The 27717-nt window shown below is 35.9% G+C and overlaps 1 protein-coding gene across 10 annotated transcripts in view; it reads right to left on the bottom strand.

The window, feature by feature from the left end:
• LOC126968405 (uncharacterized) overlaps positions 1-27717 on the bottom strand; it is a 135597-nt gene that overhangs the window by 4042 nt on the left and 103838 nt on the right. For 8 of the 10 annotated variants that reach the window (XM_050813450.1, XM_050813441.1, XM_050813425.1 and 5 more), the window contains 5 exons: positions 12897-13071; positions 8162-8188; positions 2636-2767; positions 2150-2269; positions 714-769 (listed from right to left, as the gene is read on the bottom strand). In XM_050813450.1, coding sequence (XP_050669407.1) covers positions 714-769; positions 2150-2269; positions 2636-2767; positions 8162-8188; positions 12897-13071 — 510 coding nt within the window. Of the gene's footprint in view, positions 1-713; positions 770-2149; positions 2270-2635; positions 2768-8161; positions 8189-12896; positions 13072-19238; positions 19437-27717 lie in introns of those variants that run through there. The other 2 variants (XM_050813483.1, XM_050813469.1) reach the window with 2 other exon arrangements.

Here is a 27717-nt window from a genome sequence, read left to right as displayed (position 1 = left end):
TTTACACATTGATGTCGGGGTAAATGTCATCTTTTTATTTATATAATCCTTAAAAGTATGAATCCATTTCGATTTACGTATACACATGACGGAGATGAAGGTGTTTGAAAAAGAATGTTTTATGCTGTGGTAGAATTTGTCTTTATATTGAGCTAAATACAGGGGTGGTATGCGAGGGATTTGGATCAGAGTAAATGAAGTAATGATATTGCAAAGGGACTTCATTGAGTTAAATGTAGCGTCGTATAACCTAAAACAATACACACAATGATATTTAGCTTTGTTACAATATAGTTTTGAAAATGTAGATGTATAGAGCTCTGCTTAGGAATTTTAAAAAGCCTCAGTGAAAATTTAATCAGATGTGGCAGGCAGGAATAAAAATAATATTATGTTTTTGAGGTGTGTTACTGTTGAGCTCATTATATAATACATACTATCTAAAGGGTAACATATTTATTAGTTATGGTGATTTCAAAACGACAGTTTCTTGTTAAAACACTGAAATCTCAATTTTATTTAAATCACAAATATACCACAAATTAACTTTCGTGACTTTGAAGTTCCTTTAGACGATGATATAATATAAAATTTATTATTTAATGTAATCAATTGACGTTCTTATAAAATAGGGGATTCTTGAATAACAAATTTAAACAAGGGAAGCCATAATAGATCCACTTAAGACGTATATTAGGAACGTATAGAATTACCTCACTAATCCGGAATTTTCAGAACTCGCTAGCGCCGTACCCATCGGCGGCCGCAACTGAAATTAGTACAATAGATAATAGTAAACATATTATTTTTAATGAACAGGAGGAGAGATGAGCGTAAGATGATAATAGATCCAACCATTCTCTTACAACACCTGAGGAACCACAAGAGAGGTGTCAGTCAACTCTTCTCTTTTTATGTTTTTTATGTTTTCTTAAACCTTCCCTTTACACGTGAAAACGAACTCTCATTAAGCTAATTAGGTTTATGTCTTTTAAGGCGATAAAAATTCTTATGAGACATATTTTACTCGCCGTCATTGATAAGGTCAAAAACATTCTTTTCTTAAAAGAAAATATACATTCCACGTCTTCTTTTTAATCTATAAAACTAATAATAATTTATATTTAGACAGATTGATTATTTTCATAGCACAGATGTGAAAAACGGGAAATCCCTCGGTTTAATAAATGTAGGACATAAAAAGCTGCGATATTGAAATATTGTTTCTGGTGTCTCCTATATTTCTACATGTAAACTATGGGTCCTTATCGTCTGCTTAGCGAATACGCCTCAGTCTTGTATATCTAGGTCTAGCATCAGTGGAGGTATATTTCTTCTGTGTGAAGCCAGATATTCCTATTCTTTAGTATTTTTTCTCTCTCTCAGCTATTCTCAACCAGTTTTGCATGTTGGCCTCCTTCTTATTGCGCTATATATATCTCTGCTCTTTAATAGTAAGTCGAGCAAGACGACCCATATGAGTCATATTTTTCATACAAACACTCGTACGTGAATATAGTGTTTTAATGCATCTTTCTTAAAAAAAATACTGATAGGCGCATTGCGCATTCTATCTAGGTTTCTATCGAAGCAGAAAATACGAATATTAAGAAACAAACTCATTAAACCCTCCAAATATCTGCATTTATGCACAAATTTTACCAGAACATTCGCTACGTTATTAATGTTGTCATCAATTGTAAAAGTAAAAAAAACATTGCAATAAAAACCTCGCGCATGTAATGAAGATCGTATATGATAAACATTTATTATACAAATTTGTAAGAATTACTCAAAAACCTGGTAGATGTTTTATGGAATTTCTACATACTATTTTTCGTTCAATGTTACTCTTGCTTATCGTCAACAAGCGTTATGCGTTGGATGAAACAAAATACTTTCAACAAAGTTCACGCTGACGAAAGACAGGACCGAAAAGGGCCCTCTTAAGTTCATCTCCCTATGATGTATTGACTTCGGGTTTCGATCGACCTTTAATTGGTTGACCGCTGACGTCGTTACCATCTCCAAGATTTACAGACATTAACACAAATCACCTCGATAGTTATCAGGAAATAAATTCAGAAACAGAGCTTTACGAACGGCATAATAAAAATTGTATTAACTATTAAGTTAGAGTCATAATTACCCTGTCTGTCTGCGTGGCAACATTGCACGTGTCATCAGCCCTAGGCTCATGATTTTCTGCCATTCGCAACATCTGTTGTTGTAGCACTCGCACCAGACGGTCGCGTTCCTCCAATTGACCCTGGAATTTAAATGTTCAATTGAACATCTTCATTTTCGAAACCAACCATTAATAACAATAAATTGTTAAAGTGAAGAAAATATTGCGATGAAAACCTCGCGCATGCAATGGAGATTCTATATGATAAACATATTTTATTTCACACATTTGTGATTGCTCAAAAAAAAATTTTTCCTAGAAGAAGTTATTTGAAATTTCTGCACACTATTTTTCGTCCAATGTTAGCCTTCTCTTGCTTGTCGTGAACAGGCGGTATGCGTTGAATGAAACAACATGCTTTTGGAACATGTTCGCGTTGACTAAAAATAAGACCGGGAAGAGCCCTCTTAACTGACCTAAGGCCTATTCATTTGAACTACTACGCACCTGTAGGTACAGGATCTGCCTCCTCAAGTCAGCGCAGGCATCGGGGTGCAGCGGCGGGGCGGGGGGGCGGCGCCCGTTGCCGCGCGCGGGACTCTCCGCGCACGCCGCTAGCAACGGGTCGAGAGTTTCGCTCTGTACAAACGAAATTAGCCGTTGTTACTATTGGATCAAACTCGAATTTGCCGATAACAACGGGTCGAGAGTTTCGCTCTGTCAAAACAGAATTAGCTGTTGTTGATATTAGTTCAAAGTAGAATTTGCTGCTAACAACAGGTCGAGAGTTTCGCTGTGTACAAACAAAAGTAGCTGTTGTTACTATTCGATCAAAGTTGAATTTGCCGCTAACAACGGGTCGAGAGTTTCGCTCTGTGCAAACGAGTTTGCAAACTGTGCAAACAAAAAAGTAACAGAATTATTATAAACCAAAAATTATTTATTTATTCATTTATGAACATAATACTACCAGTGTACGTCTCGTACATAGCGAGGGACGAAGAACTAGCGATTTATAACTAAGATTCTGAATTGAACATTTTTTTTGTCTCATAAATATATTCTGTAATGGTAATAGGTAACTCTACTAACAGAAATTTCCTACGAAATCCCTCTTGAGAAGTTAATTTAGTTTGTTAATTCATAAAAAATATTAATTGCCGAAAACGAAAAAAAAAACCGTTGTTAACAATTATAAGCAGATTGTGTATAATGGGAAAATACTACTTTTAAAAGAATTCTTATGTGATGTGTATGAGATAAATATCACATAGGTACACATACAGACATCAAGAAATCATTAGCAAGTCAAAGTATTCTATATGCTCTAATAATGTGTTCCTACTTAGTTGGTGAAGCTAAGCCGAAAGCGAAACAAGTCTAGTAGGTTTTACCATATGAAGCTAGCCTTACTAGATCGCTTTCAATACATTTCAATCTACTACCAAACTAGGACTGATACCACATTAGAACTGACAGCAAGACTAATAAGTATTCAATGTTATCTCCATCTAGTTAATTCATAAATTTCGATACACGTTTGTTAGTGGTCGTGTGGTATTAATTTGCCTTTCAGCGTCGGATCATTCCCAACTTCATTGTAAAATTATCTATGATTGAAAAGAGTGGCCGTTGAGTTTCTTGAATGTTCTACTTACAAGCTCTACTTTTTAACCGACTTCAAAAAAGGAGGAGGTTCTCAATTCGTCGGTATTTTTTTATGTTTATTACCTCAAAACTTTCGACTGGGTGAACCAATTTTGATAATTATTTTTTTATTTGAAAGCTGGTGCGTGCGGGGTGTGTGCCACACGGGTTACCGTGTGGTCCTATTGTAATTTGGTCCAGATCTGACAATGGCATCCATGAGAAAAACCATAAAAGTCTTAAAGAACAATGGCGAAGTTTCATACTACAAAATATTTGAAATTGAATGGAAGCGTCTCAAGAACTGACGTGTACTAATTAATTCTCTATAATTTTCTACATCTACTGACATTATTCATTTTTAATTTGGAACCGGGATAGTGGAGAAATAAATTATTGTTTTGTTTGAGTTTTTAGGTTAGGTTTTTATTTTTATTACTTTACCGTTCTAACTACATTATATTCCGACTAACATGTTCCAGCAACAATAACACTGAATAACACCAATTCCAAAAATCTTTGAGGATAGGAACTAGTAACCATAGGCAAATAGTTAATAAATACCTACCTAATTACTAACGTCTACGGTACTACTGTCTAGTGTCTACGGTCAACAACTCTGAGTAGGTATTATATTATGATAAAATGGAAACTTGTTACTTGATGCAATGGTAATAACAGTTTATTTGCAACAAACCAGAGTTGGTTGTCCATAGCTTTATAAGTAATTTTATAAGAGGGAAGTCAAATACGCAATAAAATAAAGAAAGCACAAAACAACACAACAGAGGTAACTACATATAATTGATAGGTATTATTAGCATTAGGTAGATCATAGGTGACAGGTATAGAAATTAGAAACTCATTGATCACTCGCTCATCGCTGTCAGTCATATTGACAGATAGCTTTCCTTGATCTAACCTAAAATGGATGTGATTTCATAGTCGTGACAGCATATAATGTGAAAATGAAATAAATATTTTATTTATTTCCCCGGTTCCTTTTGCAATACAATTTTATCTAACAAGTCAATTTATCTACGAAGTTTTTTTTTGTAACTATCCTAACCTTAGACGGTTATTCCTATAGTCAGGTAAAATTTCGCCATTGTTCTTTGCTATACATACGTATTCCAAAAATAACAATAACCGTAACTAGAATTGGATTGATTAATTATATTGTATAAAAATACGTAATTATTTTTAATTCTTTTCAGTGTATATTATATCTATTGTTTTTGAGGTCGGTTGTTTTTTTGTTAATTTTTTTTTTCCGAACATATGATAGATGCAGCAACTTTAAAGATATACTTATTTATAGTGCCGATCCAAAAGCGTTTAGGCCTATTTGAATAAAGTTTATTGACTGACAATTGAAACTAAATGGATTAGGAGATACATATGCAGTTCCCGAAGTAACATATTATTGTTATTAGATTAATGAAACGTTAACGGTTAATATTAATTTTAGGAAAGATCTAGGCCATTTTAAAAAGTAATACCTAACCGTAACCGACATAGGTTAAAGTCAAATAAACTTTGTTCTTTTGAATCGTCAATTCTTGGAAATATATTAAATGTACAGTATTTACTTCGCTACGAATTTATTGGCGGTAATGTTATGTGATTCTCTCTTCTCTCTCTATCTGATGTACGAAGAGTATGGATGGCAAGAAATTCGATTTGCCGCCGTTTTCAATAACCTATCTATCCCTTAGTTTATCTTACTAGAGGTAGACAAATCTATCCTTTCATGCTTACTTTTATTTCAATAACCTATGGACAGAAAGCTGGACTATAACGATATTGGACATAACTATGGATAGATAAGATCTTGTCATTAAACGGTGATAGCAATGTATCCATAACTAGAGATACGTTATAGAAAACGGCCGTTGATTGACAGTGGACACCGAAGAGCTTCTTGGACAATTTTGGCATTGATAATACTTTCCCGAGTACAATTTCCATTCCATTAGTCAAGTGGGTCAATTTCAAAGTCATTGTCAAAAAATAATAGTCTCTACGATTGAGGTTTTAATAGCTTATCACTTTGATAGAGAGTACATTCATACACGCGTCACGCACACACGCACAAGGTTTTTATTTTAGTTAGTTGACCAGCCGTGCAAGGCATTCACCTGACGCTATCTAGTAAATGGAACGCTTCTTAAAATATAATTGCTGCTATTACGGAAATTAGTACTACATTTGACAGCGGCAATTTTGACAGTGAGTGTATTATATGCCGCTATTACAACAAATAATAAAATGGGGCTTTCCCGGGGCATAAAAAGAATGGGGAAGTCCTAAACCCAAGGGTGTCGTAAGAGGCGACTAAGAGCATTTACCAGCGGGAGATCTTCTTTGCACAGGATGCCGGTTAGATTATGGGTATCACCACGGCGCCTTTTTCTGCCGTGAAGCAGTAATGTGTAAGCATTATTGTTTGTCGGTCTGAGGAGCGCGGTAGCTAGTGAAATTACTGGCCAAAAGAGACTTAACTTATGTGAATTAATTAATCTTATGTCTCAATGTGACGAGCGTTAATGTAATGCCGCTCAGAATTTTTGTGTTTTTCCAGAATTCTGATTGCATTCTAATGCAGGGCGTATCAATTATCAGCAGCTGAACATCCTACTCACCTAGTACCTTATTGTCATAAAAAAAGGAAACGAATGAGGATAAAAGTAGTGGCGAAGGCGTAGATTCCATAAATAGATAGTGGAAGATATTGGAAAAGGCTCAAACCAGGGACCGTAAGGGAGCTTTTGATGGGAATAAGTACAGAAATGATGATCCACCTGATGTTAAGGGGGTTTATCTGCTTCTAAGGTGTACATGAATAATAGCACTGGAACTTCATTGTTTTGGTGGGATGACAGTGAAACTGAATACAAAGACACATCATATGACCTTTTCTGAAGATTTACGATAAAAAAATAGAATGATCGGAGAAATTCTGCGTCGTATCTTGTCTCTCAGACCACTATTCGAAGGGGTGCTTGTGATTTTTTGTGAATCCAAAAAGAATTATTAAAGAACAAATTTTCAAAAATAAATGGTTTATGACGTTTATGCTACTTTTTCTGATAATAAGAAGACCTCAGGTTAGTATTTGAGGGCCGTTATTATTCGTATTATTATGGGTAGTGAGAAGCATAAAATAAATTAATAATTATTACAATTGTTATGTCGTCAAAAGTTTATTTCCCAAGACACTGACTTAACACTCGTCCCAAATTGGAAATTGTATTTAAAGCCGTTATAAAATAAGCTCACATAAGAACAATTGCTTGTAATTTACAATTTAATTATATGTGATGTACAGCAATTTGTTAATAGATTTAAGTTTCACATTTTAATAAAATTATATTATTAAACAAGTCATCACCACTCGAGTATCATATAAACAGTCAAATGATTAATCAATATTTGTATGACGCTGGGGCTCAATTGATGGTAGCTCATGGAACCCGTTTGCACAATGCGACTACGTAGACATTACATACAATAAAATGAAAAGGACGTTCTATGTTCCCAGGCACTTATCAAATTATCTTAGAATACTGGGTGCTTATGTGATTGGAACAATACATACGTTTATAAAAAGAGGATGCAGGTTATAAAATTGATTATATTAGGTGACCGACGCCGACGCAAGGAGTAGATGAATGAATTAATGTTGGCAGATGTAGGTAGATGAAGTACTAGATGATTAATGGAAATATTATTAACTTTTGAATAATGCCATGTAGATAAAAAATGTAAATTCTGAAAAAACTAAGGTTCGCACATAAATGCAGTTAAATGCGGTTCTGGAAGATAAAAGCAACTCGATTTTAGACGCATCACTACGTATTATTATTAAACAAAATCCTCAGCCACGCCTCCTGTCTGTCTGTTCGCAATAAACTCATAAATTATTTTCACCAATGAATAGCGTGGTTTTCGAGGAAGGTAAGTTTTTATATACATTGGCTAAAATAGAACGATATTTCTTGGTGGAAAAAATTAAGTCATCTTCGGCATTCAACCAAAAAGGCTGTCTAAACCCTTTGAGATATTACAAAATAATGTATGGTGGAATTGTGTATTTTATATAGGTCCACAGAAAAGTCCGGAATGGGTTATGTTTATCTCTCAAGTATAACATACTATATCCTTGTTAACACTTAAAAAATGGCAATTAAAAAGCCGTTATGTAAAATCTGTTTACACAAATACGATATATATTCCCAAATACTTATAACATTTTTTTTTCTATTGACAGAACAGCGTCTGCCTGGTCAGCTAGTAATTGATAAAACAGTCACTGGTTCCCTACAAAAAAACGAATTAAGTTCGGTGACAGCTGACAAAGTAATAATAAACATGCATACTTACACTCATCGAATGACGCTCCTCCCCTGGCTGAAGCATGAACAATGATGCACGTGCAGCAAGACGATGTAAAAGGCAACCAAAAAATAAAAAAAACACAAAACAAATCAGTGGTGCAACAATAAGGAAAAAAAATACAATAAAAATAAATGCCATGCAAATGGAGTAGGTTACGTTATTCTTGCTATCACAAAATATTTTTTTACATTCCCAAAAAAAAAATCGACATAATTAAAAATACAGGTTTGTTCATAGACTTACCCCCTTATTCATAATAGTCTTCTAACTTAAAGCATTGCTAATTCGCACTCTGTCTTCTTCTATTGACCTTAGTCAGAATGAGAAAAAACTCTCCTTAGCGGCTGTTTAAAGTTAGTGGACCATTATGAATAAGGGGGTTAGAATTTACTAGCGTAGACGATCCGACAGCCCGATAACGCGTGAGTTGATTTTTCAATATAAACGTTAGCTAGTTCAATATTATTCAAAATACTAGGGAGTTATCTGTTAAAGTCACAATAGTGTCCTACCTTTTTTAAATTAACACTATGGGTAGTTACGAAAGCAAATTCGAAACGATAAATCAAGTTTGATGGTTTTATGTCTGTCAATCAATAAGTGGCAGATTCAATTTATAGGTCCATACATATTTCAAAATAATAAACAACAGGAAACAATTTACTTCAATATTAACTTTCGGCAAATACGTTGTTTTCCCTTTCAGCGATTTTAGTGACTTTTAGCAAGATTGTAATTTAGAATTTCAGTTTCGAGCCTAGAGGCTCTTTTTATTTGAAATTCTTTATTTATACTTATAGGCCCCAACACGGCTATTTATAATGGGGAGGAAGTATACAAATTGGGTCTCCCAGTAACTATTTGCTAAACATAGATACTAACAACGACAATATTTATCAAACAAAGTTGTATCACATCCTCACACGCTTTACCAAAGGTAAATTTTCTCATAACACAATTATAATATCAACTGTTTTATCTTTGGCATTTGACACTCTGAGATAGCTAGGACTCATTATGTAGTGCAGTAATGCATACAGCGCACGCGATATTAGCGTGTATTATATTCTCATATACATCACCGAGCAATCAGCTGTCGTCAGATACATCATTAATTAGTATCAAGATAGTATATTTCATTAAGCAGCCACGAGCATTTAGTTGAGGTTGTTCTAACATGAACATAATAATATGAATTTACATTTGCGGTCTTCTTTAATAAGAATATTTGAATTTGAATAAAGGTTGGATAGATTACACGCATTTATGGAAAGAATTAGGATGGAAGTCATGGCAAAGGTGCAGATTCCACTTATAGATCAAGGATACTGGAAAACGAACAAGCCAGACACATAGAGGGTGCTTTTTATGGGAATATGTAAAGAAGCGAGGAGATGGTCCACTTGAAGTTAAGTGGTTCCACCTGCTTAGAATAATGACAATATGATTCCCTCTTTCACTTCAGTTGATCAATCATATTAGATTGAAATTTCAAGTCTGAGCAAAGTCTTAATAGATCTCAGCCAAGCCTGGCAGTCATTTCGTTTCGTTAATGAGATACGAAAACTCAATGAGCAGATAACCAGTTTGTTAACCTGATGATAAGATATCCGTAAACGCCCTGACCATCACAATGCAGTGTCGCTAAAGATTCTCGATTGAACCCATTTTGTGCGGCATTACAATATTTGCGCTTGTCACTTAGCCCAGTAATGTCACTAGCTACAGCGCCCTTCAAACCGACAGAGCATAAAAAGGCATCTCTGTGGTACCCTATAAGTTCACAGTCTGTGGCAACTCGCTCTTCGTCTTATTATATATGCTATTTTAAGACTAAGTCTTGAACCAAATTGAGCTTGTCGGTGGAATAAGCACGGCGGTAGTATCTTATCAGTATACTGTGCAAAATTTTACAAGAATAATTAAAACGGAGAGGACAGAAATGTCACCTCGGATAAGAAAAGAACTTTAACAACTTAAAATTATGGTATAATGCGCAATAACGAATCAAGACAATCCGTTGTGTAACACACAAGTTCGTGATAAATCAATATTAACAGTAAATTACCAACAGTATTGCCATATAGAGCAAGTACTAATTAAAACGCATGCACATAAAACAGAAAACGCACGCGTAATGTGGTAATTTAGCAGCAGAAGCAATAATTGTAACATTTAGTGTAGTTTCAGAATCAAGTAGCTTTCTATTTTAATTTCAATGGCGCTGGGTGTAAGCAACGTAAAATCAAATCACAATGACTGCACATACGACACAGACAAATCATGTTTCGTAGATAAGGCACGCAGAAAATTCGTATTTTATCAAGTTGTGAAGGAGATTGACTAGAAATAAGTAATTTATTATTTTAAATAATGTATCTATAATTTTTATAAAGTCTGTATTAACTTGACCTGTGTCTATCCTCTATATAATATCTAACAGCTGCTCTGCGTTGCACGCTGTCAAATAGATCGAGCTGATACTGGGGTGCGCCAGACCAGAGATGACAGCAATACTCCATATGTGGCCGGACCTGCGCTTTGTACAGCGCTAGAATGTGGGCCGGCTTGAAGTATTGCCGTGCTCTATTTATGACGCCCAGTTTCTTCGAGGCCAATTTGGCTTTGCTCTCCAGATGGCCGCGAAATTGGCAATCGCTCGAGATATCGAGACCCAGAATTCCGATACTAGGCGAGGCTGTAAGAGAAGTTTTGTCAAAGAGCAGTGATACGACAAATGGGGTTTTTAGTGGTAAACGTGCAAATTGAGACTTCTGGGGGTTAAATTGGACAAGGTTCAATTTACCCCCTTCCGCGACCTTCTCAAGAACTCGATAGAAGACACAAGTTTCTCCCGGCACTGGTCGACGATTTCCCGAGAGAGACCTGCATGGCCCATGTATATGGCATCGCCCGTGCTGTCGTCTGCATAGCAATGTCCAACTGCGAGTCCTTCCCCCTTGCTGCTATACATATAATGACATATCATTTGCAGTATGACAAGGGAACGGCAAAAGTATGCTTATAGTAAGTATATACAATGTAAGCACACTTTTCTCCTTAGTTGTGTCAACGAACACTGTCCGAATCGAGTTCTTAATTAACATACGTATCCTAAACTCAACAAATGTTTTACATTGACCAAGAATATTTAGAGTTGCAAGAGGAAATGCGGAAATGTATAGTTATAGCAGTCGACGCCTAAATGTCCCATATTTCAGGTGTGTTTTTATACGACGTGATTTGTCTATATGTATAGAACGTCATTGAACGGACTTATTAAACTCAACATTAAAACACAACCTTCAATTTACTCGAAAGTACACCAGGTTATGAACTTGTATTGTTGAAACTAGACTGAATTTTCTGCAATAAGTTTAATAGATATGCCGACATTTATATTGATTCATAATGTTTTATTTAATATCCTTCAAATTTAATTAAGTATCGCATATGAGTGTGCTGCGACGAGAGTTCGATAATCTTACGATAATATTATTTTATACTCTGACAATCTTAGATAAAATATGTTTTGTGTCCGCTTCAATAGAAACATCATAAACGATGCGATAGTAAAACTAGGTCATTAACCATATAGAATATTTCATAGTATATATACTAAAGAATAAACTAAAGAATAAGTCCAGTATATGTATACTGGACTTATTCTTTAGTTATTTATAGCCTTATTAAAAATCAACATATAATAGATATTATAAAAAAATAAATTGCCAAATAAATTCATCTCATTTGCGCAAAAATTTTGGATGGGCTGGAAATTACACAAATATTCTATTTATTCTATTTCATGAAGAGCCTCTTATTTTTCGAAATATTGACCAGGCTCCTTTTAGAACCCTCCCCCTTCAGTCTAACACTTAAAACAGTCAATTCATTTCATTCTTTTCTGAAGCCTAGGAGATTGAGAGGTATTTATTTAATATGCAGTGCCCCGTCAGAGTCCTGGTTAGGATGCGTAAGATTTCGGTACTTAGTCCTACTGCCTCATGCACAGCCTTTACATACTTAAGCACATAACCACAAAACATTAAACCAACATGCAATGAAAACAGTCATAAAATAAATAAAATAATTCAAAAATACTCCTTAGTACAGCTTAAGACAGATATGGATGGGATTGCCTTGTTTAAAACAAAATGGCTGCCTGAGAGGTGTGCAGCGTATGGAAAGACAGAAGAACCGACGGGCTTCTGACACCGTAGCCTTAACGTGGAATTTTCAATGGATGATGCTACGAATAAAAAGTAGAGAATAGGCCCTGTGATTCCCCGTGGCACAAGGGTATCTTATATAAGAGGTGACTTAGGGCATTTACCAATTGAAGGCTTCTTTGCACAGGATGCCACAACAAAAATATTTTATTAATTATTTAAAATAATTACTTTCACAGCTACGTGATGAAATAGGAATAACAGTAAAGTGTTCAATATCTGGGTATTCTAAAATACATACTTTCTAAATAAATAGTCTTCGAAACCGTCGTTCCATACCGAAAACTGTTTACGTTTTGATTTTGGGTAGCCCGCGGCAGCTGTCTCTCTGTATACTTATAAATTATATCGTGTAACAGTTCTAAATCTGATGCTTTCGTGTAACGCTAATAAATCTGACGATCTCGTGTAACGCTAATAGATCTGACGCTAAGCTCGAGTAGAAAGCTTCGCTTCAATAGATGTATAAATAAACATGCGATACAGACCTCCTGTAGGACCCGTTTGAGTTGCAGCAGCAATGTTTTAATATCGACGACATCTTGAAGGAGTGAGGCGGGTGCGGGGGACGGGGATGCCGTGCCATCGCTAAGGGCAGGTTCTGAGGGTGTCTGCGTTCGGGATCGCTGCAGGAGACGCGCCGTGCGAACTGGTAGACTGGCCCTGAGAACAAACGGACAAAGTCAAAATTAAATGGCAAAGCCTCAAGCGTTTATTTTGAGATAAATTTACAAAGAGAATTATTTATATGACACCAGGAACAAACAAACTTGTTATGCCTGCTATTCGGTTGAGTCGAGTTAGTAAGTCTTTTGTGGGGCAATCTATACCTGTGCTTTTTTTTAATGAAAATAAGGGACGAGACGAGCAGGACGTTCAGCTGATGGTAATGGATACGCCCTACCCATTAAAATGCACTGTAGCTCAGGATTCTTGAAAAACCCAAAAATTCTGAGCGGCAATACAAAAGCGCTCGTCACCTCGAGACATTTCGGATCCGGCAAACTACAGGCCTATTGCGATTACCTCCCTACTCTCCAAAATTATGGAGAGCATAATTAACCGCCAGCTCTTGGTATACCTTGAGGGTCACCAGTTGATCAACGACCGGCAGTACGGCTTTCGCAATGGTCGGTCGACTGGCGATCTTCTGGTATACCTAACACATAGATGTGCGGCGGCTATTGAAAGCAAGGGGGAAGGCCTGGCAGTTGGTCTGGATATAGCGAAGGCCTTTGATCGTGTATGGCACAAGGCGCTCCTCGCAAAACTTCCATCATTTGGGCTTCCCGAGAGCTTATGCAAGTGGACCTCCAGCTTCCTCACTGGGCGCAGCATACAGGTCGTTATCGACGGTTATTGCTCGAATCCCAAGTCCGTGAACGCTGGAGTGCCCCAAGGCTGTGTGCTATCTCCCACGCTGTTTCTTCTGCATATCAATGATATGTTGGACACCGCCAACATGCATTGCTATGCAGACGACAGCACTGGTGATGCCGTATACACGGGCCATGCAGGTCTCTCTCGGGAAAACGTCGACCAGTGCCGGGAGAAACTTGTGTCTTCTATCGAGTCCTCTCTCGAGAAGGTCGCGGAATGGGGTAAGTTGAACCTTGTCCAATTTAACCCCCAGAAGACTCAAGTTTGCGCGTTTACCACTAAAAAAACCCCATTTGCCGTATCACCGCTCTTCGAGAACACTTCCCTTAAAGCCTCGCCTAGTATCGGAATACTGGGTCTCGAAATCTCGAGCAATTGCCAATTCCGTGGCCATCTGGAGGGCAAAGCCAAACTGGCTTCAAAGAAACTGGGCGTCATAAATAGAGCACGGCAATACTTCAAGCCGGCCCACATTCTAGCGCTCTACAAAGCGCAGGTCCGGCCTCACATGGAGTATTGCTGTCATCTCTGGTCTGGCGCACCCCAGTTTCAGCTTGATCCATTTGACCGCGTGCAACGCAGAGCAGCTCGAATTGTCGGGAACCCAGTACTCTGTGAACGGCTGGATCATTTGGCGTTGCGTAGAGACGTCGCTTCATTGTGTGTTTTCTACCGCATCTATCACGGGGAGTGTTCCGAAGAGCTGTTCAACCTGATTCCTGCCGCCGAATTCCACCTTCGCACGACACGCCACAAGTTAGGATTTCATCCCCACCATCTGGATGTGTGGCGGTCCTCCACAGTGCGGTTTTCAAGGAGCTTTCTTCCTCGTACCACGAAGCTGTGGAATGAGCTTCCGAGTGCGGTGTTTCCGGGACGATACGACATGGGTACCTTCAAGAAAAGCGCGTACACCTTCCTTAAAGGCCGGCAACGCTCTTGTGATTCCTCTGGTGTTGCAGGAGAGTGTGGGCGGCGGTGATCACTTAACACCAGGTGACCCGTACGCTCGTTTGTCCTCCTATTCCATAAAAAAAAAAAAAAAAGACATAAGATGTTAAGTATCATTTGCCCAGTAATTTCACTAGCTACGGCGCCCTTCAGACCGAAACACAATAATGCTTACACATTACTGCTTCACGGCAGAAATAGGCGCCGCTGTGGTACCCATAATATAGCTGGCACCCTGCCCAAATTTTCTACATAATTACACTGCTAAACATAGGTCACAATTTATAATATACAAAAGGAACCTTTAACAAAATAACTTCAACATAATAATTATGTAAAAAACAGTAAAGAAAAGTAAATAAATATATAAAACAGACCTAGTGAAATTAAACAAAGAGCAATAACACTGAGGAGCAGTGCAATTACTTTAGTGTTGCTAATCGGAGGCCCACTCAGTAATAACACAACATGATCCCAGAAAATGTTCAAACTATATTAAGAACTTCAAAACAATCGTTAAAAAACGTTTGTGGTAAAGGTTACTATAACATAAATGAATTTAATGATACCACAGATTGGGAATGGAGCGACCACCCTCAGACTATTTAAATTATAAATTTTATTGTAACAAAATGTTAACAGAATGAAGAAGTCTTTCTGTTTATAATTGTGTAAGACTTAAGTTTTGTATGTAAATGTGGTCACCCTGACACTGAAAATATTTGGAACTGGCCACTTGTGAGCAATATAATAAAAAAATAAGCTTTAATTTTGAAAATAGAATTCGTTGTCAATATATATTGAGTATGCCGTTTATTCATGTGTGATTTGTTTTACAATTTGGCGGCAAATATTCAAGCAATGATTTTTTATGACTATCGATGTCATAAAGTTATGCGATTGGCCTTAAGCGATGAAGCCATATCTTGTGCCACTGTTTACAACTGGTTCAATTAGTTTAAACGTGGTCGCACTAATTTTACCAAAGACCTGCGTGAGAGACGGCTTTCTAGAAAGACGACAGATAACATTAATGTTTTGCGGCGTAATAGAGACTGATTGAAGAGTGACCTACCAGCAGATTCGGACAAGTTTAGGCATCGGTATGAGTCAAGTGCACATAATCCTCCATAAACATTTAGCGGTCAGGAAGCTTTGTGCCTTGTGGATATCTTATAATTTAACAGAGGCCCAAATATTCGGGCTTGATTGGTGCCGTGAAATAGTTGAAAGATTAATTCTTTCAGAGATGACTCAAATGCTATGTTCCACATACTAACGGATGACGAAAGCTCAGTGAGTGTTTCCTTTCGAGGAGTTGCCATCTAAAGTAAACATAGCTTGTCTTCCCAACTTCGAAGCGTGGGAAAAAGATTTTTACCACGTTCTTCGTAAAGAAGTGATAATTGTAAAAACAGTTACTGCAGAGTACACAAACAATTGTCACTTGTCTTGGAAACAGTTTGGAAGAAACCGTTCAGTTTGACCCTCGTATCAATCTATTTATAAAGCAAACGAGTTTTTTTTTATGACAGAGAACGACAAACGAGCGAATGGATCACCGTGTACGTGCTTTTTTGAAGGTACCTACATCCTATAGTCCTAAGTACAGCGCGCAAAGAAGTTCATTCCAAAGCTTGGTAGTGCGTGGCAGGAATTTCATTGAAAACCGCACTTTGGAGGATCCATCCAGATGGTAAAGATGATAATTAAGTATGTGGCATTTTATGCGAAGGTTGAATTTTGCCCGGACGTAGCCTTATTGTATATTTTTGACCTGAATTAGGCAACTAGGGTATAGTTGCCAAGCGAAACGATATTAGATTAATTTAGGCGTGGTAAATACCGTCTGCAATTAATTAGAAAATTGGGACGAGTGGGTAGCTTTTGCTATAGAATTACATTATTTTTATATAAATTGATTAATTGAATTTTAATTTATACAAGAGATTTTTGTGTAAATTAAGAATAATTCTGAGTTTCGACGAGAAATTTTCTTACTTATTAGATTCGAGTGCCCAGATGTAAATATATATTAATAAACTTTGAATATACCTTATAAGTATTAAATAAGCTACTATTTTCTCATGAAACGACCAATGGATTGTTATGTATCAAGCGGCCCATTAGTAATTATTTATTAGTAAGTTATTAACTATAAGTATAGTAATAATAGAGCGCTGTGTATCAAATTTTTTTACTTCAAACTCCATGCTTCCGTAACTAAAGCCGATACATTTAATTCGCATTTCAAATCTGTCGGTCATTGCCCCATTTGAATTTTTGTTACAATTATATACCGCCAGCCTAGCGAAACTCTCTGAGGAAAAAAAGCGATTCGCTCGATTGTATGAAACGTGCAGTCATTGACAGATTGACAGATGACGGCTATAATCATAAACGTAAAACATGGAGATAGCCGAAATCCACTACGTTTTAAGCAAATGTTCGCTTTTAAACTTAGCCGGATTATACTTCGTCGCCAATCGCCATAACTGTAATAAATACTATTTCAAACTTATGTCAAGTCACTGCACGTTTCATACTAAACTTAATTCAAATTTTTAATTAGGCAGTCCCGCCAGATATTACTTAGGTATTTACATCCTCTTTGTATACCGCAGCCGCAAAACGTTATTTGAATGTTTCACGGTGTTTATGTTAGCCTGTTATTATAGTATATTATATAACAGTTATTTTCATCGTAACTTCAAATGAATACTTGAGAGTTTGCACATGTTGATTTATTCCACATAACTGGATTTATTCCAGTATCAAAATAATTAAAAAAAAGCTTGACACAGTTTTGAGAATATTAAATTAAATTATAACCAGTCGAAAACAGGAGTGCATGGATGTTACTCAAACCGTTACTGATTTTTTGCGGTGGTAAAATCGAAGCGAAGAGACTTGGGTGTCTTCGCTTCCATCGAGGAGCAATGCGTTCTGTTTTGCCATTTAGTCACGGCACAGGGACACTAACCTGTTGGGCTCTCTTTTCATGTCCAACTCAACTCTGGATGACCAAGAGTGAGTGCTGGAGGAAATATTCCAGAAATAGCTTCTTACCAGTTTCTTCCGGCTCTCCTATGCATCAGCTGTAGTTCCAGAGATATAGAAAACAGCGTTAATGCAGCCCTAAATAAGGCGTACCCTCGCATACGTCCAATCCCAATAGACTCTCTTTTTTCCAAAGTTATGCAAAGATACTATATTTTTAACATATGCCAAGGTTATTCAGATGGTCATCTTCTTGTATATCTCAGCTATAGACGGTTTGAAGGGAAGTTTGTAACCGGTAGGTCTGGAGAAAGTAGAGAAAGTCTTCAGTCGGGTATGGCACTAGTTTTTTGCCTGTTTGGAGCATCAAGGTTGTTATCAACGGTGCATGCTCCGGCTTTAAACCGATAAACGCTGGTGCAGCATAAAAATCAGCGGCATTAATTTCTACACAGATAGCGTATAAGGTATATTTCTTACACAGGCCGTGCCAACATTTTTCGAGATAGTGTCGAAAAGAATCTGAACAAACTTGTTTCTAAAATCTAGACCTCTGCTATTGCAAAAGTATCCGAATAGTGTCGTCTTAATTTAGTGCAGATGAACCTTAAGTAGACATAGGTTTATTGGTTCACTATTAAAGTTTCCCTTTGTTGTTTCTCCTCGATTTGATATTCATTACTGCCTTAGCCAGTATTGGCATACTTTACGTTTTTATAGCGACGGTGAGCACCGTAACAAAGTCATACAAATCGTAACAATATAAATCAATTAGGTAAAAATCTAGATTGAAAAGCTTTGGTACAATACAAGAGATACAAATCATCAATTTGAATTGTATCTTGCACTGTTTCCTTATTAAACGGCAAAAACATTGCGTAAAAGTCCACTTATTTGATCTTTTCTATCTTTTTATATTGTTTCGAATGCTGTAGTGAAGTAGTAGTAGTTCTTATTAAAAAAATGTACCCAAAAACTGAAATGGGTATATACCAATAAATAGATTTGTTTAATAAATATGGAACTGCAATACTGGGAACGAATCAAGCTGCTGAAAGGGAAGAACCTCCGGTTGCGACGTATGCCAATAGAGCGGAAAGAAACAATGCAATCACAACTGTTTTCACCGAAACAATAAAAAAACTCGTGTTAATCTCGGTACACCTGCGCAGTGACCGCTTCGTCACGACAATTGGGTTCCATATAATTTGTAGGCCAGATTTCATGCCTTTCTTTACCCACAACGGCTTATATCCTTGACTTTACGACGGTCAATTGTCAAGATTATAGCCTTGTGTGAATTAACAAAATTTAATTACGAACAATAGGAGTAAGTTATACTGATTGATTAAATGACGTCACCATTTTCTAGCAACTTGATACCGAACTAAACGAAACAATAAACGCAATGTTTTAGTTAAAATCGCAATACAATCGAAGTGTAATCTTATCATATTGACTACTATGATAATAATTGTAGAAGTGAAAATTGTATCGACCTGTACTGTTTTGCACGCTGGCTTCTCAAACTAGGGGCTGGACTGGACGATCTGGCTTGAAGGCTTGCTGGTTCAGCTACGTGGAGGTCGGTCTTCTGTCTCCTGGCACCAAGAGACGGGGTGAGGGAGGCGGAGGAGCGCATTTCGCGGTCAGCTGCGCGTACGCACGTCTAGTCGGTCGACGCGCGTTGCAACACTGCGGTCTACGGCGCGTTGAACAATCTCGCGACCCTAACCATTCACGCTTAACGAATCACTATTATAAGTTTGTGTTGCTCTTTTCTCTTTCCATAGTTTATTCATCTCCATTACACTGTTTAATATCCTCATTAAATTATTACACGTGGCTCCACAACACAGGCAAATTAATAAACCACCATTTCGTTACTAATAATCCTATAAACATTGTTTTACGAGTGTTATATTAGACTTTATAGTATTAATAATCTCAGTGCTAAATAAAATCTACTAAAACACATGACACAATATATCAATACTAATTATTTTATCACACACAAAAGTAACGCCTTAGATAAAATGGTTAGAAAATGCGACGCGTTTCGAATTTAGTTGATTGTAAATGTTTTTTAACAGGCGTCAAATCATAGTGATCGTGGCCCCGTGGGTCAGTGTTGGTTTGGGTTTGTTTATGATAGGTTGCCGGTGTAGAAACCTTGTTAACGCACGGCGCATGCTCGAGACCGTTCAATACCTCCTTCCTCTCAGCTGACGTGAACTCATTGTTGTGACGAAGGCATCAGATGTTATTGTTTGTGGATTATTTATTTACTATTGCTTGAGTTTAAAAGAATTCTAATAAAATTCAAATATTCAAAAAAAGGATATGATAGGATTGAAATTCAAAAACTACTACCAACCATTCGAAAATTGTTTGAATGCCTCAGATGCGAGAAGAACTGGCGCAAGAAACTCAGCGGGCTTTTTTTTTTCATAAAAATATGTTTAATGGAATATCGTGAAATACAACTTATTATTTAATAGCCTGAGGGCGGTCGCGATATGATATTATTGAAATATAACTTTATAATGTGTACGCAAAAATATATTTAATTTAATATTTATGCCGATTTATTGGCGAATTGTGCTTTGGGAGATTTGCTCATAATATCCCATGAGGTTGATGTTAGAATGGCCTCAGGACCAAAGTCTAGAAAAGATTTTTTATGTGGGCAGAAACTTTAAAAAAAGGCGTTTTGCGTTACGGTTGACCTCGACATGGTCGTGAAATATTTTATCAAAAATTTACCAAGGAGCGCACTATTTTTCGACTCGCCCTGAATGTTTGACAAAAATTTGAAAATTGAACCAAAATATTTTATTTAGTAAACATAAGCCTTAAAGTATAATTAATTTGTTTTGTTTATATTATAGGCAATTTTTCCATTTTATGGGACATTTAAATATTAAAAAAAAAAAAATTTAAATATTAAAACTTAAAAATTACTTTATATCAATAAAATATCCTAAAACATTTCTTCAAAAACCCCAAAAATAATGTAAAAAATCTGTGATACTAAGTTTTCATTTCTGACGGTAATCCTACGACTTACAGTTTTTTTTATTTCTATTTATTTTAAAATAACTGTTTTTAAGAGAGTAAGGGACGAGACGAGCAGGACGTTCAGCTGATGTTAATTGATACGCCCTGCCCATTACAATGCACTGCCGCTCAGGAATCTTGAGAAACCAAAAAATTCTGAGCGGCACTAGAATTGCGTTCGACACCTTGAAACATAAGATGTTAAATATCATTTGCCCAGTACTTTCACTAGCTATGGCGCAAATCAGACCGAAACACAATAATGCTTACACATTACTGATTCACGGTAGAAATAGGCGCCGTTGTTGTTGCCATAATCTAGCCGGCATCCTGTGCTAAGGAGCCTCCCACTGATACCTGTAAATAGGTGGTCTAAATACATTTCTTATATCGGCTATTGAATAAAGAATATATTTTACGAAAAATAATTTTGTTATAATCCAAATCTAGCTCAAGCAAGAGTACAGGCAGAAATACTTAGCTGACATTCTAACGGATACCATAATGTAGGTAATTAAGATAATACATGCCTCTCAACGTAATAAACAAAATCAAATTAAAAGAACCGTTTAATTGTTGCGAATTAATATTACTTTAACTGAATATAATCCTACTAATATTATAAATGTGAAAGTTTGTATGTCTGGATGTATGTTTGTACTCCTTTAATTCAAAATCTACTGAATGGATTTTGATGAAACTTTTCAATAATATAGCTTACACACCAGAATAACACATAGGTTATAATTTTTAAAACTATAATGTTCCATTCCGAATAGCAAAATAATTTAAAAATATTGAAATGTTGATGAATAAATAAAATACTTTCTCTCTTTTTAATCTCTGGAATAGAGTCTCACATAGAGAGCCACATTTTTTGTGAATGTCTTATGCTATATTATATTAACCCGAAAAATGAAAAGACTTTGTCGTGGTCGTGGTTGTCGGCTTTAAGTAAGTAAGTCTGAGAAAAAACGGTGAAACACTAAAAATAATTTATATGGCAAAACAATGTTTGCCGGGTCAGCTAGTGTACATATTATATGTGTTGTATTTAGTAGAAATAATTGTACAGTTTTGGAATTTGTAGGAATATAGTGAAATCTTGCTTATGTGCAATAGCAGTATTACAGCAATAGCTTAAAAGCAGTGTTTTTGAATCTTATTTATTACGCTCCCCTTGTCAGTCAGATAATTAATTAATAATTTAATTAAAAAACCAAGAATATCCAGAGCTGGCAAGGGAAGCTCTAAAGTTATTACGTTTTGCCATTTCATACACACCTGTGTGAACTGACATTCTCTTTAATGGTGGACATTAAAACTAAAACGAGAAATATACTTTTACCCCCTTATTCATAATAGTCTGCTAACTTAAAGCATTGCAAATTCACACTCTGTCTTCTTCTATTGACCTAAGTCAGAATGAGAAAAAAACACTCCTTAGCGGCTGCTTTAAGTCAGTGGACCATTATGAATAAGGGGGTTAGATTAATTAGAAAACATTGTTCTTGTTAACTTGTCAAAAATATCAACACGATTTGAGAATTTTTTGTCAATTATACAAGTCCATCGTTCTCACTATAATTGTGTTTTTATTGTACATTGTTTTAATTGTACCTTGCCTTTTTCCTTCTGCCGGCGATCCCCCAAGTAAAACTTGGCGAACCCCCTAAGACACAGAAAAACAAAAATGTTAAACCGTGATCCGAGAAGCTTGTCGACCAGACGTTCTGGATATCTCGCGCCAATACCCTTTGTGTTACACTTGTCCGTGACAATTGTGTGCCCAATGATATTATAGTATGTGTGCTGTGCACCTCCGAGGAAACCAAAGCAGAGCATATAAATGATATGAGATTTCTTTAGTGTTAATTCCGCTAATATTTGTCTTTAAACAGATGAACCGAGATGCAGTCTCGTGCCAGATTTTGGCGAGACAACACGTCCTGAGGATGCCTCGTGTAGAGGCGAAACACGTGTCGAATTGTTTAAAGACAAATATTGGCGGAATTGACACTAAAGAAAACTCAAATCATTTATATAATTATGGATTTCCGCAAAGTAACGCCTACTTCAATAAATTTTCCAAAGCAGAGCAATTAAGTGGGAGTTCAAGGTTAGTGAATGAAAATTTCTATTTACTATTGCCTAGCTTTGACCGACAGGTTCTCTTTCGAATCAACATATTTTTTTATAACTAACTATATCTTCAGTCCACTCCAGTTATCGAACACTGCATTAGAGTTTTATATTAAATCTATACTAATATTATAAAGCTGCAGTGTTTGTTTGTTTGAACGCGCTAATCTCTGGTATTACTGGTCCGATTTGAATGATTCTTTCAGTGTTGGGTAGTCCATTTATCGAGGAAGGCTATAGGCTATGTTTTTTTTTCAAAATTAGGGATCCGTAATAAAATTGCTATTTTGTAACACAAGGTGTAAAATCGAAAACCTATTTTTGCGTGCGCTGCAAAAACTATTGACAATAAAACAAAATGATGTACAGGCTATAATATAGGCAATATTTTATTACTTATAAAACTATAGCGTGAATTATACTTTATATGGCAAAACAACGTTTGCCGGGTCAGCTAGTCATACATATACGTTTGACGGACAACCGTTGGTTGAAGAAGACTGTCTTTCGGGAAATGTGTCGTGTGTTTCAATCTCGAAAAAAAAGTAACATATTATAATTCTCAAGAGTTATTGGGTACTACAGTGGATGCACCAACTCACACTCACTGGAAGAAAACATTATGTAGCTTTGAATTTAATAACAAAAACGGGGTTCACGGATGACAGAATTATAATTCATAATATTATTATATCATTTTCCGATACCGAGGATAGTAACTGATAGATGCATTTAATTAAATTTCAACTTTTGACGGTCTTAATTGGTTATAAGTGTAACTTTTATTTATATAAATAAAGCATAAATCTCATTCAATACAGTTTAATTTAAAATTCTCAAAAAAAGTAAGATTAAATATTTTATCTTAATAATGACCACTGATTTAATAATAATTTAACTGAACAATAATTACACTAAATTTTTCATAAAAATAGGAATGAATACATAATAATAATAATATAATTATATTAACACACTTATTACACATCTTATCTTGCCCCATATTAAGCATATATAGCCTGTGTTATGGGTTGCAAGACAACGATATTTTTTATACAATATACTTACTTAAACATACATAAATACATTTAAACATCCATGACTCGGAAACAAACATCCATATTCATCATATAAATATACCTACATAATAGAAAATTTATTTAATTTTGCGTTATTTCGCGGAAATCCATAATTATTCAAATGTTGTGAGCCTTATTGAGTGTAAATATTCTTTAATATTCCTCTTCTGTCAATTCGACACGTGTTTCGCCTCTACACGAGGCAACCTAAGATGTTGACTAATTCGTCTAAAAAATCAGTCTCGTGGCAGTAATGAGCAACTTAGCTCACTTGTATCATAATATTTTACTTCAACACACTTGCTCGTAAAGTGAGCCTTATTGACGACCCCTATAGCCCAGTGACCCTGCCTATTGAGCTAGAAGTCCCGGGTTCGAATCTCGGTAGGTGCAATCGTTTATATGATGAATGTTTGTTTCCAAGTCATGTATGCTTATATGTTCGAATCCCGGTAAAGTGAGCCTTATTGACGACCCTTATAGTCCAGTGGTTAGTGACCCTGCCTACTGAGCTAGAGGTCCCGGGTTCGAATCCCGGTAGGTGCAATCGTTTATATGATGAATATGAATGTTTGTTTCCAAGTCATGGATGTTTATATGTATTTATGTTTGTTTAAGTAAGTATATCGTATTAAATATATCGTTGTCTTGTACCCATAGTACAGGATGCTTAGTTTGGGACAACATAATTTGTGTAAGAGTGTATCAATATTATTATTATTATTATTTCATCGTCCTTAGGGCCGGACACACACGTGCATAATAATTTTACACGCTAGTACATAATAGAATTATCCCTACAAAGTTAAGTTAGTTCCTAACTGCAAATTATATGACAGTAAACAGAGCATGTGCGAAAGAATGCGTAAATAATACTAAATCTATGTTTCTAGCACATGGTAATAGGATTAAATGTCGTATGCTGTCATGACATACTCGATGTCCGAGAATAGGTGGGACAAAGGCAAATGGCATTCCCATTTGCCACTTTGGTCTATGAGCTTTCAGATAAGGAAAAAAAAGTAAGAAAAAAATTCAACGGATTTTGAGCTATTGAGCTTATTTGAAATATGAACAAAGTGACACCCCACGTTCGTTGTATGGTTGCTACCCTAAAATGATTCAAAGATGGCGTTTTTTTGTTCGGGTTTACTTGTGTGAGTCTACACTAGATGTCTGTTTACAGTTTCCTTCCTAAATTTTCCATTTGCATATTTTTTTTGTTTAGTTCGATTGGCTCTAGTGTAAAATAATATGTACGGACTTAATTTGTCTTACTATTTTAAAAACTTGCTCAATTAATGAGGATTCTAGAACGGTATCATTTGTAAAAATTAATTGCACAAAAGTGTGAAAAAACTTTGTAACTAAAGGTGCGCAATTTTTTAAATTTTAATACACCCTTTCATAAATCATAAGAGTAAAGGTTAATCTTTAATAATTAAATAAAACTAATTTTTTAATCGAATAAATAATGAAAAGTATGTTTGAAGTTCTACACTCACCTAAAAAACTAGCGATTTCTTGAACTAAAATTGTCTCTATTTTATTTTGGGTATAAGTACCTAAGTATAATTAAAATCTCTTCTGATCAATGTTTTGTATTGTATTATCCAGCTATTAGGTAATGTAATTTGTTGTAGATTTTATGAAATACAGAATAAATACATAAAAATAAGATAAACATACCAGAAGACGTTAACAGTCGAACGAAATTAAGTGATAAACTTACGGCCTTACAAATAAACTTGGTATAAGTTATACCTGAGAATAAACCAAAAGTATGTAGAATGTTGTTTATCTCTGACAACACTGATAATGATAACTCTGAAGTTTTCCGAATGTCAAAGAGCCATGCAAATAAACAGGGGAACCGCTATACGTCAGAATTAAACCAATCATCAGCAAAATGTCTATTTGTAAGTATTTTGCACATTCTTGGTTTGTTGTCATCTATATCTTTATATACTTTAAAGTTTATTTTATAAGGCCATTTTTGTCTAGTCAAAGTAATGTTGATTATTATAATTTTATGTTTATCTCTATCGTTAAAGTGTCCAAGTGTAAAGTGTATTTCTAATTCTTTGGAATAGTCATCACCATCATGCTATTCTGGATAGAATTATATTTAATTTTTAAAATATCGGTCGGACCTGTGAAGTAAGTGACTGACTCGTGAGTCCCTGCTGCTAGCCTACTCTGTAGAGGCCGTCGCACGTACTTACAATTTCGATACCTACACGGGGAATGAGACAGACCTGCAACGACTCATATTTCTTATGATGTAGCATTACTATGTCAGGTGTACAGTTACAAACGACAAAGGACTGTTTTGGCCCAGTGACTGCGTGATATAATCTGCCTCGCTACAGACTTGACAGAGAGTTAGCTTATTGTTTTGGAACACTCGTAATTGTGTGTTAAAACAATATAAAATGTTATGTTTCAAAGTGATAAACCTCACTTCTGGGATTAAATTTATTACACAAATAAAATTTGAAAACATAATTATATGAATAATGCGGGACTCGAACCCGCGACCTCTCACGTTCCTTGCGACCGCTCATACCAACTGAGCCAATCGTTCCGAGTGACGAAGTCAAATTCGGATTTTATTACACTCAGCTAGAATTTACGTTAGTAAAGCCTGAGCAAAGTCTAAGTACCTACGCTGTATATTTTGCGTATATATTATGGACGACCTGACAGCACGATAATGAGTGACTTTTTGATTTTTTTGATTTGTCAATGTGTGCATTTTTCTGTTTATGACTTGTCAATCAAACAAAAGCCTGAAACTGAAAGAAGCCGGCTGAGTTTTTTTCCCCCCATTCTTCCCATATATGTATTTTAGAATTAGTGATAGTTTCTGACGTTCAGTAAAATAATAATAATATTGACACACTTTTTACACAAATTATCTTGCCCCAAATTAAGCATATATAGCCTGTGTTATGGGTTACAAAACAATGATATATTATTACAATATACTTACTTAAACATATATAAATACATATTAACATACACATAAACATACATATACATATCCATGACTCGGAAACAAACATCCATACTCATCATATAAATGATTGCACCTACCGGGATTCGGACCTCTAGCTTAGTAGGTAGCAATCAATCATACTCCCTTGTAACACTAGAGGAATCACAGGAACAGGAGAGAAATCAAAGTCATACCCATGTCACATTGACAAGTAAGTTCATTATACAACTGGGCTGTAGATGCGAGGAAATTTCTTTAAAAATGCATTGAGGATGTGAGCCACAGATCTAGAAAGGTGATGACAAATTCAGTTTAAATTTACCCCTTGAAGGTATTTACAAATAGCCAATGTGTGCTTTTGCTATATGTTAAACTTTATGAAAAAACGCCGACGTAGAAAATGTTGGCCTTATAATTTTTATTTTTGGGGGATACCTCTACGGTATGGCTATGGTTGTTTTATATTTGATTCCATGCAAAAATTACAATATATTTAATCTTACTTCTTAGTTATTCTCCCTGGTTTCTATGGACCCCTTTTGGGTAAAAGCCTCCTGCAAAGAATTACATTCAGTTTTGTTTTTTGCAGTCTCTATCCAACTTTGCCCCGCCACCGTCACTATTTCATCTGCTCATCTACCACCTGTTTTATATATAATAGGGGGCAAACGGACATTAGGCTCACGTGATAGAAGG

Source organism: Leptidea sinapis, chromosome 1 (assembly GCF_905404315.1).
Source record: "Leptidea sinapis chromosome 1, ilLepSina1.1, whole genome shotgun sequence".
Taxonomy (NCBI): Eukaryota; Metazoa; Arthropoda; class Insecta; order Lepidoptera; family Pieridae; genus Leptidea; species Leptidea sinapis.
Note: the sequence above shows the minus strand (reverse complement) of the source record. Positions and strands in the feature narration are given on the sequence as shown.